This window comes from Salvelinus alpinus, chromosome 16 (assembly GCF_045679555.1).
Source record: "Salvelinus alpinus chromosome 16, SLU_Salpinus.1, whole genome shotgun sequence".
NCBI lineage: Eukaryota > Metazoa > Chordata > Actinopteri > Salmoniformes > Salmonidae > Salvelinus > Salvelinus alpinus.
In genome coordinates this window covers 40,373,695-40,389,826 of record NC_092101.1, presented here as the reverse complement: position 1 = coordinate 40,389,826, position 16,132 = coordinate 40,373,695, and the positions used below count along the sequence as shown (strand labels likewise).

The window sequence follows — 16,132 nt, the reverse complement described above, 5'->3', positions numbered from 1 at the left end:
GGAGGCTACAGTCTAGCTCCTCCATCACTGAGACATCTCCCGCTGTTATATTTCTCATATTATTTACTATGTAGTTTTATATAAAGAGGGCTTCTTCTCTTTTAATGTTTAACTCCGTTCCTCCACCCTCCTCCCTTTCTTGGTTTGCAGAGGAAGGATAATGTGAAAGCTTTAATCTCTCCCTCATCTTTCCCAACACACGTGTATTCTGCTCGATAGAAGGCTCCTGGTAAAGATTTGTTTACCGTTTCCTACAAACAAGCTCTTATATGAGAATTCTCAGTTTCACAATCATGGATATTCCTCTCCATCCTGGATAAAGGTTTCACAATGAGCATTAAGAAACCTTGCTGAGAGGAATTGATAGCTCATAGCTCTATTAACTGATGGCCTCCAGTCTGTCTCCTACTAGAGCAGGCAGCCCATTGAACATAGGAGAGGGAGAGAGAGAGAGAGAGCAGGAGTGAGAGAGAGATAGAGAGAGAGAGAGAGAGAGAGAGAGAGAGAGAGAGAGAGAGAGAGAGAGAGAGAGAGAGAGAGAGAGAGAGAGAGAGAGATTGTTGTTGTAGTTGTTGTTAATGGTAATCCCATGTCCACTACTACTATTATTATTGCTGTTAGTCCCACCATTTATTTATATATAAATATATATATATTTTGTGTATATATATACATATATATTTTATTTAAATTTTTCGATATGTATACTTTGACAATGTAAGTAATAATAACTTGCCATGTCAATAAAGTCAATTGAATTGAATTGAATTGAGAGAGAGAGTAAATGTTGATATCTGATATCAACCCAAATTGGTGAAGGATGCAATTATCTACCAATTTTTCTTCCTCTCGCTTCGTCTCTTTGGTGTTTTCTCTCACTCCGTCTCTTTGGTGTTTTCTCTCGCTTCGTCTCTTTGGTGTTTTCTCTCGCTTCGTCTCTTTGGTGTTTTCTCTCACTTCGTCTCTTTGGTGTTTTCTCTCGCTTCGTCTCTTTGGTGTTCTCTCGCTTCGTCTCTTTGGTGTTTTCTCTCACTCTGTCTGGTGTTTTCTCTCACTCCGTCTCTTTGGTGTTTTCTCTCACTCTGTCTGGTGTTTTCTCTCACTTCGTCTCTTTGGTGTTTTCTCTCACTACGTCTCTTTGGTGTTTTCTCTTTCTCCGTCTCTTTGGTGTTTTCTCTCTCTCTGTCTGGTGTTTTCTCTCACTCTGTCTCTTTGGTGTTTTCTCTCACGCCGTCTCTTTGGTGTTTTCTCTCGCTTCGTCTCTTTGGTGTTTTCTCTCGCTCCGTCTCTTTGGTGTTTTCTCTCGCTTCGTCTCTTTGGTGTTTTTTCTCGCTTCGTCTCTTTGGTGTTTTCTCTCACTTCGTCTCTGGTGTTTTCTCTTGCTCCGTCTCTTTGGTGTTTTCTCTCACTCCGTCTCTTTGGTGTTTTCTCTCACTTCGTCTCTTTGGTGTTTTCTCTCACTCCGTCTCTTTGGTGTTTTCTCTCACTCCGTCTCTTTGGTGTTTTCTCTCGCTTCGTCTCTTTGGTGTTTTTTCTCGCTTCGTCTCTTTGGTGTTTTCTCTCACTTCGTCTCTTTGGTGTTTTCTCTCGCTCCGTCTCTTTGGTGTTTTCTCTCGCTTCGTCTGTTTGGTGTTTTCTCTCACTTCGTCTCTTTGGTGTTTTCTCTCGCTTCGTCTCTTTGGTGTTTTCTCTCGCTTCGTCTCTTTGGTGTTTTCTCTCACTCTGTCTGGTGTTTTCTCTCACTCCGTCTCTTTGGTGTTTTCTCTCACTCTGTCTGGTGTTTTCTCTCACTTCGTCTCTTTGGTGTTTTCTCTCACTCCGTCTCTTTGGTGTTTTCTCTTGCTCCGTCTCTTTGGTGTTTTCTCTCTCTCTGTCTGATGTTTTCTCTCACTCCGTCTCTTTGGTGTTTTCTCTCACTCCGTCTCTTTGGTGTTTTCTCTCGCTTCGTCTCTTTGGTGTTTTCTCTCACTCCGTCTCTTTGGTGTTTTCTCTCGCTCCGTCTCTTTGGTGTTTTCTCTCTCTCTGTCTGGTGTTTTCTCTCACTCCGTCTCTTTGGTGTTTTCTCTCGCTCCGTCTCTTTGGTGTTTTCTCTCGCTTCGTCTCTTTGGTGTTTTTTCTCGCTTCGTCTCTTTGGTGTTTTCTCTCGCTTCGTCTCTGGTGTTTTCTCTTGCTCCGTCTCTTTGGTGTTTTCTCTCGCTTCGTCTCTTTGGTGTTTTTTCTCGCTTCGTCTCTTTGGTGTTTTCTCTCACTTCGTCTCTTTGGTGTTTTCTCTCGCTTCGTCTCTTTGGTGTTTTTTCTCGCTTCGTCTCTTTGGTGTTTTCTCTCACTTCGTCTCTGGTGTTTTCTCTCGCTTCGTCTCTTTGGTGTTTTCTCTCACTCTGTCTGGTGTTTTCTCTCACTCCGTCTATTTGGTGTTTTCTCTCACTCCGTCTCTTTGGTGTTTTCTCTCACTTCGTCTCTTTGGTGTTTTCTCTCACTCCGTCTCTTTGGTGTTTTCTCTCACTCCGTCTCTTTGGTGTTTTCTCTCGCCCTGAAAACCTCTAATACTAATATCGGCTGTGGATAATGAACAGCCACTGTGGCTCTGCTGACAAATGTCAGGCAATAGAAAGAGAGGAGGAGCGAGGGAGACAAATAAAGAAAGAGATGTACAGTATAAGACGTGCCGTTCCTTCTCATTTCTCCCATTACTGCTCAGTGACGCAGGCTTCTCCCACGATTCTCTCAGTACTCTATTAATAATGTCTAAATGGCAGCACTAGTCTGTGATCCTCTGGCAGAGAGATCAAAGAGAGAGGCTTTCCTCATCCTTGCCTCTGTCAGGAAGGAGGGAAGTGGGTTGTCTGCAGAGGAGAAGAGGGGAAGAGAGGAGAGGAGGATAGAAAAGAGGGAAGGGGGATCTTGTATCTCTGGTTCCCATTCCCACCCCTCCCCCACTGCCTGGTTGTGCTGCTGGGGGCTCTCCCCTCCACTCTGCTCCACTTTCCGTCAAATCATGTGTGCTATGTACAGTGTGTTGCTGAGGCTGACAGACTATAAGTAGGGGAAAAGAGAGAGAGAGAAAGGAGACGGGAAACTGAGAGAGAGAGTATAGAGAGAGACCGGAGGGGAGAGAGAGAAAGACAGGAGGAAAAAGAGAGAAAGGGAGCAAAAGAGAGAGGAGGAGAGAGAGAAGGAGAGAGAGAGAGCCAAGAGGAAAGGGAGAGAGAGAGAGGTAGGAGGAAAGAGAGAAAGAGGGGAGAGAGATAGAGCCAAGAGGAAAGGGAGAGAGAGAGAGGCAGGAGGAAAGAGAGAGAAAGGGGGAGAGAGGAAAGAGAGAGACAGGAGGAAAGAGAGAGAAAGGGAGAGAGAGCCAGAGAAAGAGAGGATAGACAGAGACAGGAGGAAAGACAAAGAAAGGGAGAGAGAGAGGATAGAGAGACAGGAGGAAAGAGAGAGTGAAAGAGAGAATAGAGACAGGAGGAAAGAGAGAGGATAGAGACAAGAGGAAAGAGAGAGAGAGAGAGAGAGAGAGAGGATTGAGAGAGAAAGGGAGAGAGAGAGACAGGAGGAAAGAGAGAGAAAGGGAGAGACAGAGACAGAGAAATAGAGGATAGACAGAGACAGAACAAAAGAGAGAGAAAGGGAGAGAGAGAGGATAGAGATAGAGGAGGAAAGAGAGAGAAATGCAAGGAAGAGAGACTTGGAGAGAGAGACTAACAGAGAAATCCAGGGAGAGAGAGAGCCAGGGAGAGAGAGAGACTTAGTGAGAGAGCCAGGGAGAGAGAGCCAGGGAGAGAGAGCCAGGGAGAGAGAGAGCCAGGGAGTGAAACTTAGAGAGAGAGCCAGGGAGAGAGAGCCAGGGAGAGAGATAGAGAGAGAGAGCCAGGGAGATAGAGCCAGGAAGAGAGAGAGCCAGGGAGAGAGAGAGCCAGGGAGAGAGATAGAGAGAGAGAGCCAGGGAGAGAGAGCCAGGGAGAGAGAGCCAGGGAGAGAGAGAGCCAGGGAGAGAGAGCCAGAGAGAGAGAGCCAGGGAGAGAGAGAGCAAGGGAGAGAGAGAGCAAGGGAGAGAGAGCCAGGGAGAGAGAGAGAGAGACTTAGAGAGGGAGCCAGGGAGAGAGATAGAGAGAGACAGCCAGGGAGAGAGAGAGAGAGAGAGACTTAGAGAGAGAGCCAGGGAGAGAGAGAGCAAGGGAGAGAGAGAGCAAGGGAGAGAGAGCCAGGGAGAGAGAGAGAGAGACTTAGAGAGGGAGCCAGGGAGAGAGATAGAGAGAAGAGAGCTGCAGCAGTTAGAGAGCAGTGGAGTGAGATTAATACAGTGGAGGAACCCCCCTCCAGTCAGATGAGCATCGCAGTGCTTTACCTTTTTTCTCTCCTCCTCCTCTCTCCATCCCAGTATTTCTTCCCTCCTCCCCTTCTTGTCTATTATTCATCAGTGCTCAGAGCCTCTCTCAGCTCCAAATCTAGCTCATAGCTCCAGCTGCAGCCCAGTTCTGTGGATCTCCTAGCCTAGGACGTAACCACTAACCCTGACTACAGCTACAGTCTGCTCCCTTCTCTTCTTTGGTATTGGTATTTGGTATCCTCTTACCTAGACATGGAGAGCCTCACTGAGACTTCTGCTGAGAGAGAGAGCGACCAGCCGTCTTTAACTAGCTGTTCTATTATCCGTTGAGCCAGAAAGCCAAGGGAGCAGAGAAGAGGAGAGAAGAGGAGGATTCTTTTTAGCACTAAAGGAATCCCGTTCATCTGCCTCTCTCTATTTTACCACGCTGGATTACAGTAGTTCTGCGGCTGTTGCTGCTGGCTCTCTGTCCTGTAGGGAGGGGAAAACGGGCTCCAAAATGCCTGAAGCTAACTACCTGCTGTCTGTGTCTTGGGGTTACATTAAGGTGTGTATTGTATTGTTAGCTGACGTAGCTCCTCAGGATAACATGCCATGACATTATATTTACCTTCTGGTTTTGGTGTTTGAGCTGTTATAGTATTGTGGTGATGTTTTGGAGGGTGTAAACCTAAAGCTGTGTGGTTGTGTTCTATGCAGTGTGGTGGTTGTTTGGTCCTAGGTGGTCTGATGTTATGGAGCTGAGCAGAGGCTCCATCTTGGTTGCATCTTTGCAGAACACAATAGTGCTGTGGATGGGGCTAGGAATCTCTCTCTCTGACACACAGACGGTGCTACTGTTGCTGCAGTGGCGGTGCTTCCCTACAGCTGTGTTGTATGCATGGTTTTCTCATAGGCTGTATAATACACTGCAGATCTGCAGGTTTTCCTCTTGCAATATGAACCAGAAACCATGAATGTGATAATGACCAGATGGAATCTGCACTGCAGAATATTATCCTGGAGGGATTTGATTTGTTGATATGAAAACAATAAAACATTTATTTTCCAAATCCCTTTTGTACTGATTGTGTGTAATGTTTAGAGATTTGTTTGGAGATTTTGTTTGTTTGTATAAGGCTCGAATGAGCATACATATTCCCCAGTGACTGTGCTTTTCCACAGTATTCTCCTGCACCATAATGTCTTCCAGGTTTTCCAGTAGTTTCCAGGATGCTGACGTTTTCCCCCTCTCCTCTGTATCTTCTTTTCCAGTTCAAGAGAATGTTGAACCGGGAGCTGACACACCTCTCAGAGATGAGTCGCTCCGGTAACCAGGTGTCCGAGTTCATCTCCAACACCTTTATGGGTAAAGACCTGATCTCACACACACACACACACACACACACACACACACACACACACACACACACACACACACACACACACACACACACACACACACACACACACACACACACACACACACACACACACACACACACACACACACACACTCTAGGTAAATCCATTGCTTTTGATGCGTGACTGTTCCCACACACTTCTTATAGACTGATAAAGATCAATCATGCACACACAATCAATCGAACACACTTTCATACACCCACACTTGTACGCACAAATACTCATATCTTATATCTCACACATGTGTGTATACAGTATACCGCAGTGTGTGTGTGTGTGGGATTCTCCCTCCATTTTGTCTGAGTCTGGATGCTTGTTGCGGGGGTGTACTGTAAAACCATGCACCATTACCTCTTGTTAGTATTCATCCATCACTCCCAAGGCCCATTAAAACAAAACCAGATAGGAAAAGCTCGAAGCTTTGAGGTGGTTGGCTGGCTACACACTTCTTAGTGAGGTGCCTCTGCTACTGGTTGATTGACAGGTGAGCTTGTTAGGCCACATCAGAGCCAGTGGATAGAGAGAGAGGGGGGGGGGGGGGGGCTCCAGTCGTGACTCTCTGTGTGCATCCCAAATGGTACCCTATTCACTATATAGTGCACTACTGTTGATCAGAACCCTATGGGCTGGCCCTATGGACCCTGGTAAAAGTAGTGCACTACATAGGGAATAGGGGGCCATTTGGGACATAATATATGTGTGGGAGAGGAGGAAGGACAGAGGCAGGTAGAAGAACAGACAATATGGATGCCCGTGGCCTGCTATCTACCTGCGTATGTACTGTACCATGTGTGATGCACTGCCATCTGAATCTAGTCCCCTCTAGTCTCCCACTGCAGGGTCTGAGCTAGAAGATGGGGGAGAGAGATTGTGATAGGGAGGGGGGAGATGGAGAGAGATGGAGAGACTGGTATTACGCAGTAGAGGTGAGGTGGGGGTACGGTGGAATCCCCTCACAGATAACTGAGCCTCCCATTCGGTGACTCATATCCCTTTTAATGTATCTCTGTCTTTCTTCACCCCATCCCCCCTTCCTCTCTCCATCGCTCCATGCCTGAGGAAGTTAGTGCGTAGATCAGACACAGATGGGAGATGGGAGTTTCTATCACTCTACCGCTCCATAGTTCCCTGTGGGACCGAGCAGTAGGAGTGGTTTGCTGCAGGTGGTTGGCTACACATTAATATGGGAAAGAGATGCAGAGAAAGCATTAGGAAACAGACAGCTGATAGTTTGTCCTGAGCTGACCACTGACCATTGATTGGGATTATATTTCTAATTATGTTACAGCAATATCAAGCTCATTGTTTCTTTAGAAAAACAAGGCAAGGAGATAACATTGTTGACATTTATGGCTGCCATTTTCAAGTTTCCCTCTCCATTTTCCACCCACATAGTTTTTGTAAGGTCATCCTAGGATGCCTTGTTGGAGAGAGAGTTGAACCCTTTATATGTGCGTGCATCCTATTGGGCAGCTCATCCCTAAGGGACTGTGGGTTGGGGATGATGGTGTGTGTGTGAGGCCCATTCACGTGCAAGGGCTCCTCTCCTCCACAGCTGTTCATTCCACTCATCCCATAACACCCTGGCTGAACTGGCTCTTTCCGACTTGCTACCACGGTAACAGCCAGGCATAACTCATTAAGGGAATTTTAAAAGCCCAAATCCACCCACACACTCTCTCTCCATCTCTCTCTCTACATCTCTCTTTCTCTCTCTCTCTCTTTCTCTCTCTGGCATTTGGGTTTCACTGAGAGCATATAGAGCAGGCTGGAGGTAATTCAGAATTTCAGCAGAATAAACGTGAGAGAAATGGAGAGAGAGAGAGATAGAAGAGAGAGAAAGAGAGGGAAAGGAAAGAGAAGGGAAGGGAAAGAGAGGATACCTAGTCAGTTGTACAACTGAATGCATTCAACTGAAATGCATCTTCTACATTTAACCCAACCCATGGAGAGGAGAGAGACATGACAGTCTAGTCTGGGCCTCAGGGAATCAAGGTCACATTAACACTCCACCTGCATAGAACATTTTGAATTGGCAAAACCACTTCCTGACAGACAGACAGACAGACAGACAGACAGACAGACAGACAGACAGACAGACAGACAGACAGACAGACAGACAGACAGACAGACAGACAGACAGACAGACAGACAGACAGACAGACAGACAGACAGACAGACAGACAGACAGACAGACAGACAGACAGACAGACGTACAGCCACATGTCAAACAATACAGCTTCATCAGCAACACACTCTAATAAACACACACTCTAATTAACACACACTCTAACCTTTATGGAGGAAGTGTCTGCTGTGTGCTTATAAATCCAGGTTACCTTTTTTATGTGAGGGTCCTTATAAAACCCATAAAAAAATGCATTCTATTTCAATGGCCAAACCAACTGTCCCTTCCATTCACAGAGTTCTGGTCCATTGTGTGTGTAAGGGAATGGGAGAGTGGGTTCAGTGGCATGTCTGAGAAGCTAGTAGACATTGTCTCAGTGGTGATAATGATGGTGATAATGATGGTGATAATGAATTACTGTGCCAGTTTATTGCTCTTCCCCTGTTTCCCATGCATCACATGTTACAGCATGCTTAATCACCCATTGTCTATTATGACTGAAGGAGGAGAGAGGGAGAGAGAGGGAGAGAGAGGGAGAGAGAGGGAGTGAGAGGGAGTGATAGGGACAGAGGGAGAGGGAGAGAGAGAGGGAGAGAGAGAGGGAGTGAGAGGGCAAGAGAGGGACAGAGAGGGAGAGGGAGAGAGAGAGAGAGGGAGCGAGAGCGAGAGAGAGATAGGGGTAGAGTGACAGTGGTAATTGAATTACCCTCAGTGGAGAGAGACAGGTTAGTTCAGCTATGAGAGGCTTCACTGTCTACACAGCAGCACAGTTAGAGTTCATTGTAATGACATTACTAAACTGAATGGGCCATCAAACCTTCATCCTCTCTTCTCTCTGTGGTCTGTCAAACACAATGGCATGGAGTGTCCTAACCCAAAGAGATGTCCTCTCCCCCCTCAGACAAACAGAACGACATGGACATGCCATCTGTGACGCCCAAGGAGAAGGCTGGTCGGGAGAGGAAGAAGCAGCAACAGCTGATGACTCAGATCACTGGAGTGAAGAAGGTCTCTTATGGACCCTGCCTCTCCAACTCCTCCATCTCACGTTTCGGGGTCAAGACGGACAAGGAGGACATGCTCTCCAAGGAACTGGAGGATCTGAATAAGTGGGGTCTGAACATCTTTACCGTGTCAGAGTACTCCGAACATAGACCTCTCACCTGTATCATGTACGCCATCTTCCAGGTAGGTTATAACTGGCTATACACTCCTACACACACACACACACACACACACACACACACACACACACACACACACACACACACACACACACACACACACACACACACACACACACACACACACACACACACACACACACACACACACACACACACACGCACGGCTGCACCCACATACAGTATATGCATGCAATGCAGACACACACAAACACACACACACACAATATGGTACAGCTGTACATAGGTACTAAGTCATATCCTTGTGTCCCCTGCAGGAGAGAGACCTGCTGAAGACCTTTAAGATCCCGACAGAGACGTTTGTTGCGTACATGATGACCCTGGAGGACCACTACCATGGAGACGTGGCCTACCACAACAGCCTCCACGCGGCAGACGTGGCCCAGTCCACACACATCCTGCTCTCTACACCAGCCCTCGATGTAAGTTACCTAACCCCTAACCCCAGTCCACACACATCCTGCTCTCTACACCAGACCTCAACGTAAGTGGCTGACACTAGACTTTTCTTTTCTTCACACATCCCCCACACCCTACCATTACCTCACCCTTTTACCACACCCTAACATTACCTCACCCGTATACCACACCCTACCATTACCTCACCCGTATACCACATCCTACCATTACCTCACCCTTTTACCACAACCTACCATTACCTCACCCTTATACCACACCCTACCATTACCTCACCCTTATACCACACCCTACCAATACCTCACCCTTATACCACACCCTACCATTACCTCACCCTTATACCACACCCTACCATTACCTCACCCTTATACCACACCCTACCAATACCTCACCCTTATACCACATCCTACCATTACCTCACCATTTTACCACACCCTACCATTACCTCACCCCTATACCACACCCTACCATTACCTCACCCTTATCCCACACACAACCATTACCTCACCCATATACCACGCCCTACCATTGCCTGACCCTTATCCCACATCCAACCATTACCTCACCCTTATCCCACACCCTACCATTACCTCACCCTTATCCCACACCCTACCATTACCTCACCCTTATCCCACACCCTACCAGTATCTCACCCTTATACCACACCCAACCATTACCTCACCCTTATCCCACACCCAACCATTACCCTACCCTTATCCCACGCCCTAACATTACATCACCCTTATCCCACACCCAACCATTACCTCACCCTTATCCCACACCCTACCATTACCTCACCCTTATCCCACACCCAACCATTACCTCACCCTTATCCCACACCCTACCATTACCTCACCCTTATCCCACACCCAACCATTACCTCACCCTTATCCCACACCTAACCATTACCTCACCCTTATCCCACACCCTAACATTACATCACCCTTATCCCACACCCAACCATTACCCTACCCTTATCCCACGCCCTAACATTACATCACCCTTATCCCACACCCAACCATTACCTCACCCTTATCCCACACCCTACCATTACCTCACCCTTATCCCACACCCAACCATTACCTCACCCTTATCCCACACCCAACCATTACCTCACCCTTATCCCACACCCAACCATTACCTCACCCTTATCCCACACCCATCTGAGCTAATAGAACTCCACCTTAGTGCACTGTCCTTACTCTCACCCCAACCCTTGAATCTTATGGTACTGTAAGTCTTCCCCAGGGTTTTCAATCGCATTCTCCCTAAGTCATTTTCCCTCAGTCTTTAGACGGAAACCAAAAGTTATCCCCTATTCCTCCCTCTCTCCTTGCTCCCCTCCCTCCCTCACCCCATTTTGTTTGTTCTCACAGCTCCATTCTCTGTGGTTCTATATATATACAGTGGAACCTCATCAATGACGTAGTCTAACAGCGTGACCTAGCTCTCAGCATGTCACCAGCCGCTCTCCTCCGTTTTTACAGTCCCCCCATCCGTCCCTCCCTCCTTCCATCATGTTTATAGCCCTGCTCTTACAGCCAGTGTCAAACCGCTATGTATGGGTGCCTATAGAGAGACAGAGACATGGATAGCATAAGATAGTCATTTCGCTAATGTAGGCCAGCACTCATCTAGCTCTGACTAGTGTTTACACTATGTTGGCTGTTAGCGATAGCAACCCTAGCCATGGGAATCAATGGGAGTGGGCTGCACTGGGATTAGCTGTTCCCTGTAGCTGTTCTGTTCTTTGACTGTTTCTCTTGAGAAATTCTTAACCCTGGACCCTCTCTCTCACATAGGCGGTCTTCAGCGATCTAGAGATCTTGGCGGCCATCTTTGCTGCAGCAATTCATGATGTGGACCACCCGGGGGTGTCCAACCAGTTCCTCATCAATACCAGTGAGTCTTTCTCTTACACCTGTTACTGTTATGTGAATAATGTATAGAATAGATATATGAGAATTATCTATAGATACTGTATAGATATCCATATTCATCAACTGTGTTGAACAAGTGACTGATTCATTGTCTGTTGTCTCCCTCAGACTCTGAGCTAGCCCTGATGTACAACGATGAGTCCGTGTTAGAGAACCACCATCTAGCTGTGGGCTTCAAGCTGCTGCAGGAGGACAACTGTGACATCTTCCAGAGCCTGACCAAGAAGCAGAGGCAGAGTCTGAGGAAGATGGTCATCGAAATGGTTCTGGCCACTGACATGTCCAAGCACATGAGTCTGTTAGCTGACCTGAAGACCATGGTGGAGACCAAGAAGGTGACCAGCTCTGGGGTCCTGCTGCTGGACAACTACACCGACAGAATACAGGTGGGTTTATCTTCATCATCATCATCTAGACTTAGTAACATGGTTTGGATTGTGGTATGACCTCTGCTCCTTCACTCCATTTTCACCTGTCTCCTCCTGCTCTCTTCTTCAACCCTGTTCATTCATTCTCTAGCCGTCTTTCTTCATCTCTCTTTCTCTCCTACCACTCCATATCACTCTCACCTTCTTCTCTCCCTCCCTCTCTCCATCAGGTGCTGAGGAACATGGTTCACTGTGCTGACCTGAGTAACCCTACCAAGTCTCTGGAGCTGTACCGTCAGTGGACCGACCGCATCATGGAGGAGTTCTTCCACCAGGGAGACAGGGAGAGGGAGAGAGGCATGGAGATCAGCCCCATGTGTGACAAACACACTGCCTCAGTAGAGAAAAGCCAGGTATGATACGGGACATACAGAGACACACATATATACACACACACACACACATACACACTCTGACTCCTGACTCACCACTGTTCCCTTTCCCTCCCTCTCTCCAGGTGGGTTTCATAGACTACATCGTCCACCCTCTGTGGGAGACGTGGGCTGACCTGGTGCACCCTGACGCTCAGGACATCCTGGACACTCTGGAGGACAACAGGAACTGGTACCAGAGCATGATTCCCCAGAGCCCCTCTCCTCCCTGGGCCACGGAGCAGCGGGAGCAGGGTGGAGGTGAAGGGGGCCAGGCGGGAGACAAGTTCCAGTTTGAACTCACCCTGGAGGAGGAGGACTCTGAGGGTGAAGAGAAAGATGAACAGAGCCAGGGGGATGAGGAGGAGGAAGAGGATGTTTTGGGGGAGTCGTCTCGGTCTCCGGTTGACTACTTTGACTGTCAGGACCCCGAGGAATCCATGGAGCCCACGTCATCCATAGCGATAATTACCCACGATGCATCACCCACAGACACTTAATGGGCTCTGCTGCACCGCAATGGTGGTTGGTTTAATGTTTTAAACAGGAGAATTCCTGCAGCTGTGCTTTTTAACAAGCCCACGGGGGTCTTAGTTTGAGCTCGCATGGGGCGTCAGTTTCAACCCCCCCATCCTTGCACTTGCGTTAGGAGCCGGCAACAGAGGGACAGTTTCAGTGGGGCGGCTACGGAGTTCTCAGGAAAAATGCTGCGAACATTTTGGGCCTGAAGGACGGAAAGTCCTCTGAGGAAATTAAATGAAGGACTTGGGCCAATCTGGGAAATGGTTGTTTTTCCATCCCGACTGGCATCTGAAATGTCGACACTACTACTGAGAGAAGTTTTGTACCTTGTGACTTTTTTACTGAAATGGGATGTCATGAGGTAGCTTATGATCTACTGATTGATGGACATGAGTTTATACAGAGAGAAAAAAATATGGTCACTTTTTTCTTGTATCATTTGTCAGAGGACTTTTGTGTGCCTTTTTACTATTATCTTTTGAATTGTTTTTTTTATTTATTGAACACACTTTAGTATGAATGTTTTTTTTTGTTTCGTATTTTCGAAAGCTCAAGAGCAAAATCCTATTATATCTCAGACAAAGAGAACGGTCTTCCTACTAGTATTGGGCAATAGAAGAAATCCTAACTAACTTAGACAAACAATTCCTGGACATACTCATCAAATGCTAAAAACACGTTTTCCCATAATAAGAAATACACATTCTGTCATCTTAATCCATGTACAAAATCTATGTTTCTATATGAAAATTAAATGTACACAATGTACACATTCGTGTTACATGTCTAGATTGTCAGACCTCACTGTAGACAAATGGTAGGCAGATAGATGTTCACTCTAACGCCAGAAAACAGTTACACAACATTCTGACATCTAACCTGCTTCCCCACAATCTCCCTCATGGATCAAATCCTGATATCGTTCAGACTCCAAACAAATGTCAACATCATAGACAGAAATAGCACTTGGCAGCCAAAGCAAAGTTTCTTATCACATGCAGTTGGAAGGCTATTTCCAGCTTCCTCTCGAGGTATCCTGCTGTCGTCTATTACTCCTACTAGACCAAAGATTCCAGAACCTAACTGGTTCTGATAATGTAACAATATAACTAAGGGAGGACCCCCTGTCCCTGTAGAATCAGGACCGGTCCAGATGATGAAAGGTGGCCGGGCGGCTGCATGTCTAGAAGTCAGCTGCACTATAATTATTCATATGGTTTATACAGTTCAGCTATTTATTCATCCACCTAATAAAAGGGAATGAAGTTCTGCTACTACCCATTGACCTTAATCTTCCCTTCCCACTAACTGTATCACATTTCCTGGCCGGACGGGAAGTTTATCAGGATTTGGTCCGTTAGATTTAATCCTCAGATTAGATTCGGCACGTAGAAACTGTCGAATGTCTGCTGCAAACCCCAAACCCGAGGTGAAAAATACTTATTGTTGAGAACAAGAGGATGATGACCCACAGTAGTAGGTTATCTAGAGATGATGTGACAGAGACACCAAACCAAAGGGCCACGGACAGTGTAGTTCACTGTCACTGTGGGTCAGCATTAAGACCGTCAACCCCAGGCGGTCTGCAAGGCAGATTGTCCCTTACAGGCCTCCATGGCTGGTTTTCATGACGGCCTATTCAGCATCTATGACCTATTCTCCATTATTCACTTCGGTTTACTGACATACTCAAAGGTACTTCAACTACCTTATTGTCTATAACCTCACTCACTCCAGCAGGCTTACATGGTAATCGTGTGTTTGTGTGTGTGTGTGTGTGTGTGTGTGTGTGTGTGTGTGTGTGTGTGTGTGTGTGTGTGTGTGTGTGTGTGTGCGTGTGCGTGTGCGTGCGTGCGTGCGTGTGTGTGTCATAAAATATGAGTGTGAGAGTACGTGTGTGTATGCTTGTTAGTCTTTGTCACCTAGGCTCAACATGACTCCTCTTATTGTCTGTCACTAGAGCTCAAGCTGGTCCTTTGCTGTTTATAACAGTGTATTCATTACATTCAGTTGTACTGTACATAAGAGTACTGTTTCAGTCAGTGTAAATCTATTTGAATTTATATGCACTTGCATTACCTGGAAGGGGTGGTGTCTAACATGTACAGGGCTCTGCGTCGGAGTCTTTTTATATCCTCTATTTGTTTTTTTTATTATATAATAAGTCAATATATATTCGCACAAATGTTTGAGTGCCCTGAGCAGCAGCTAAAGAGACATATTCACAACCTGTAGGTTTACAACGCATAGAGGACATGTTAAACAACAGAGGCCTGGGTATAGCTATGATACGCTGTGGAGAAGCTTTGATACTGTAGTCTGTCACTAGTCCACACCGAGACGTTCTCCTCTCAGCAGCTTCTAGTAGTGACTAATCCATGCTCCTCTGTGCAACAGTTTCAATGCAGATTGCTGATTTGGGGTTCAGATCCACTGGTTCGACAGAATTAAGGAATAACAACAGACAGACAGAGTGTCTGCTCCTTTACACGTCCTTCCATGTAAAGTAGTTCAAGGGGATTATTGGTGGCATGCTACAATATCTCTGAGCTGAACGTGATGAATCGTTACAAAAATGTGATCTTCTTGTAATTGATTGTGCTATTGTGAACTATTTTGATTTGACCAAAACGTGTTAGCAGTTTTGAAATTCAAATTTGTTACCAGTATAACATTGTTAATCTATGTTAAACATTTTGGTCCGAGTTGTGTCCAAATGGTTAGCCACGCTTGGCACTATCTGCATGAGAGATGTTATTTTTTTTAATATTTTTTTTACATGTCTTTTGAATATCACATGCAGTTGGAATACCTACCTAACGCGTTACAGTCGCAGCGGACATATTCAATGTTTCACACAATGTATGGTATAATATTGTATATTGTGTTAAAATATCAGAAAATACTTTTTCTATGAAGTGATTAAAAAACAAAGCATGAATATCTCTGTCTCTGTGTCCTTATTTCACAGTGCTAGCAGCAGCTCAACCATCACACTGGATATGTTTTCATGTGGCGAGACAAGCACTCACTGTGACATCCCCCTAACAGACAGTCTGGTGCTAACATGACATAAGGCCCACAGTGACACACTAGCTGTAGGAAACCAGGCACTTCTCTTCATTTGCCATGGTCCAAAGTAGAGGTCGACCGATTAATCGGAATGGCCGATTAATTAGGGCCGATTTCAAGTTTTCATAACAATCGGAAATCGGTATTTTTGGACACCGATTTGGACGTTTTTTGTTGTAGTTTTTTTTACACCTTTATTTAATCTTTATTTAACTAGGCAAGTCAGTTAAGAACACATTCTTATTTTCAATGACGGCCTAGGAACGGTGGGTTAACTGCCTCGTTCAGGGGCAGAACGACAGATTTTTACCTTGTCAGCTC

At 46.2% G+C, this 16,132-nt stretch overlaps 1 protein-coding gene across 6 annotated transcripts in view; it reads left to right on the top strand.

The window, feature by feature from the left end:
* Positions 1-15,682, top strand: part of pde4ba (phosphodiesterase 4B, cAMP-specific a) — a 318,589-nt gene extending 302,907 nt beyond the window's left edge. For 4 of the 6 annotated variants that reach the window (XM_071346219.1, XM_071346218.1, XM_071346220.1 and 1 more), the window contains 7 exons: positions 5,579-5,672; positions 8,758-9,044; positions 9,319-9,483; positions 11,281-11,380; positions 11,527-11,804; positions 12,017-12,199; positions 12,304-15,682. In XM_071346219.1, coding sequence (XP_071202320.1) covers positions 5,579-5,672; positions 8,758-9,044; positions 9,319-9,483; positions 11,281-11,380; positions 11,527-11,804; positions 12,017-12,199; positions 12,304-12,717 — 1,521 coding nt within the window. In that variant the 3' untranslated portion in view covers positions 12,718-15,682. Of the gene's footprint in view, positions 1-4,136; positions 4,872-5,578; positions 5,673-8,757; positions 9,045-9,318; positions 9,484-11,280; positions 11,381-11,526; positions 11,805-11,937; positions 12,200-12,303 lie in introns of those variants that run through there. The other 2 variants (XM_071346224.1, XM_071346222.1) reach the window with 2 other exon arrangements.
* Positions 15,683-16,132: the final 450 nt, after the last annotated feature.